The sequence below is a fragment of the Prionailurus bengalensis genome, chromosome E1, assembly GCF_016509475.1.
Source record: "Prionailurus bengalensis isolate Pbe53 chromosome E1, Fcat_Pben_1.1_paternal_pri, whole genome shotgun sequence".
In the NCBI taxonomy this organism is placed as follows: Eukaryota; Metazoa; Chordata; class Mammalia; order Carnivora; family Felidae; genus Prionailurus; species Prionailurus bengalensis.
The window spans coordinates 2,668,257-2,670,706 of record NC_057347.1 but is presented as its reverse complement, the minus strand read 5'-3'; the positions used below and the strand labels follow the sequence as shown (position 1 = coordinate 2,670,706).

The 2,450-nt window shown below is 53.5% G+C and overlaps 1 protein-coding gene across 1 annotated transcript; it reads left to right on the top strand.

Moving 5' to 3' along the window:
• Window positions 1–40: 40 nt before the first annotated feature.
• On the top strand, window positions 41–1,753 carry TRAPPC1 (trafficking protein particle complex subunit 1). The gene is made up of 5 exons (XM_043583029.1): window positions 41–116; window positions 226–324; window positions 480–550; window positions 916–1,054; window positions 1,352–1,753. The coding sequence occupies exons 2-5, from the start codon at window positions 226–228 to the stop codon at window positions 1,478–1,480; spliced, it is 438 nt and encodes a 145-aa protein (XP_043438964.1). The 5' UTR covers window positions 41–116; the 3' UTR covers window positions 1,481–1,753.
• The last annotated feature ends 697 nt before the right edge of the window (window positions 1,754–2,450 follow it).

Genomic DNA, 2,450 nt, shown 5'->3' with positions numbered 1-2,450 from the left:
GGCTGGGGGAAGTATGGGGCGGAGTTAGCGCCCCGCCACTGCTGTGGCGGAGCGGGTTGGGCGGGGCGCCGCAAAAAACCGGAAGTATCTAGTGAGGGGCACTGGGAGCAGTTCCGGTGAGTCCGGGGGAGGGGTTCCCGCCAGCTGGGGGAGTCAGGGGCCGAAAGCTGGAGCACCGGGGCTGTGGGCGGTCTCGGAGCGAGGCTTACATTCCCTGCCCTGCAGATGACTGTTCACAACCTGTACCTGTTTGACCGGAATGGAGTGTGTCTGCACTACAGCGAGTGGCACCGCAAGAAGCAAGCGGGGATCCCCAAAGAGGAGGTGACGAGAGGGCCCCGCGCAATCCGGGTGACCTCGCATCTCCAAACGCACACAGTCCCAGCCCAGCCCTTCCTCTCCAAACCCCGGCTGGTTCCCACCCCTACGCCGTCTCCTTCAACAACCGAGAGCTAACTAACTCTGTCCCTCTCCCCTAGGAGTACAAGCTGATGTACGGCATGCTCTTCTCTATCCGCTCCTTTGTCAGCAAGATGTCCCCGCTAGACATGTACGCTGAGTCAAAAGGGATGTTGAGGGAAGGACGGCCAGTCTTGGAAATTTGGGAGTGCGAGAGACTTTGTGGACTGGAAGAGACATTGGACCCCAAGAGAGGGGAAGGAGACAGAGAGAGAGGGGCTGAGTCTGGAGCGAGAGTGCTAGGGCTGGCCAGAACGGGGGTGGGGGGTGGGGGGGATGATCTGAAGGTAGAGAGGTTGCATGCGGGGGCCGAATTGAGGGGTGAAATGGGAGGTGTCTTTACCAAATGAGGCTCCTACAAATGAGGTGTTTAGAGAGTTCACCGAGACGGGATCTAAAGTATCTCTTTGGGAGGGATTATGCTCCCATTCCTTAACGTCCTCATCATCTCTGCAGGAAGGACGGCTTCCTGGCCTTCCAAACTAGCCGTTACAAACTTCATTACTACGAGACCCCCACTGGGATCAAGGTTGTCATGAATACTGACTTGGGCGTCGGACCCATCCGAGATGTACTGCATCACATCTACAGTGCGGTCAGTGCCAGCCCCCGGGACCCTTCCTTCCCCTAAAGCTCCTCAACAGCCAGGGCCACTTAGAGCCTCAAGACTCCTTCCGCTTCCCTGCCCTAATCTCACTGTATCATAGCTCTGTTGAAGTCAGGAGTTTCCTGGGGACTCTTTATGTCCTTAAACACCACTGCTTTCTCCTCAGGAAGGGCTTGACTCCCAGCCCTTAATCCTTTTGCATTCACACACCCCTGAGGTTATATACTAGGTTTGGGGTTGAAAATAAGTTACAAAGCCTGGCTCTAACACCCTTCCCCTCCATAGCTGTATGTGGAGCTGGTGGTGAAGAATCCCCTGTGCCCGCTGGGCCAAACTGTGCAAAGTGAGCTCTTCCGCTCCCGACTGGACTCCTACGTCCGCTCTCTGCCTTTCTTCTCTGCCCGGGCTGGCTGAAGGAAGCACTCTACCTCACCCGCCAGGAGAATCGCTGTCTGTCTGGGGCGCTGCCTAACTGTTTGACGTGAGGGCTCCCACTGCATGCCCCTCTACCCCCTCAAGCTCCCCAGCAGCCCTCCCAGGACAACAGCCTAAAGCCCTCCCTGGTGCCCTCCCGGCCCAGGCAGGAAGCCCGCAGGAATCCTCACACCTCCGAACCAGGCCCTCTCCAGTTTTATCTCCTACCTGATGCTGCAAAAGTACAGAATAAACTTTTGGTAACCCTTTGCAGCCTAAGCGTGTCAGTTTGAGTGGTTGATTGGGGTCCTGCCCCACTCACGAAGGCATTAACCAGGGTGGCCACATCCCCTGAGCCTGTAAAGAGGCTTTGTCATGGGTTATGTCCAGATAAACCCGTTGTAAGTTTAAAATGTCGTAAGTCGAAAATGCATGTAATACACCTACCAAACATCATAACATAGCCTAGCCTACCTCACATGTGCTCAGAACACTTACATTAGTCTATGGTTGGGCAAAATTATCTAACACAAAGCCTATTTTATAATAGTGTCGAGTAGGTCATGTGATTTATTTATGTTTTTTATTTTATTTTTTTATTTATGTTTTTATTTTAGAGAGAGAGTGTAGGGGAGAGGGGGCAGAGGGAGAGAAAGAGAGACTCTTAAGCAGCCTCCACGCAGAGCGTGGAGCTTGGCACAGAGCTCAATCCCATGACCCTGGGACCATGACCCTCGAGAGTTGGACTGCCGCTCAACAGACTGAACCACCCAGGTGCCTCTCATGTGATTTTCTGAATACTATACTGAAAGTAAAAAACAGCACGATGTAAGTGTATCAGTGGTTTACCCTTGTGATCCAGTGGCTGACTGGGAGCTGAGGCTTCCTGCCACAGCCCTGCATCAGGAGAGAGGTATCATACAGTATATTACTAGCCCAGAAAGATCAAAATTCAGAGTATGACTTCTAC

Coding starts and splice junctions, on each gene's coding strand:
- TRAPPC1 (XM_043583029.1), top strand. CDS start 226: ATGACTGTTCACAACCTGTACCTGTTTGACCGGAATGGAGTGTGTCTG. Junction 325..479: donor CGGGGATCCCCAAAGAGGAG/GTGACGAGAGGG, acceptor CCTCTCCCCTAG/GAGTACAAGCTGATGTACGG. Junction 1,055..1,351: donor TGCATCACATCTACAGTGCG/GTCAGTGCCAGC, acceptor TCCCCTCCATAG/CTGTATGTGGAGCTGGTGGT.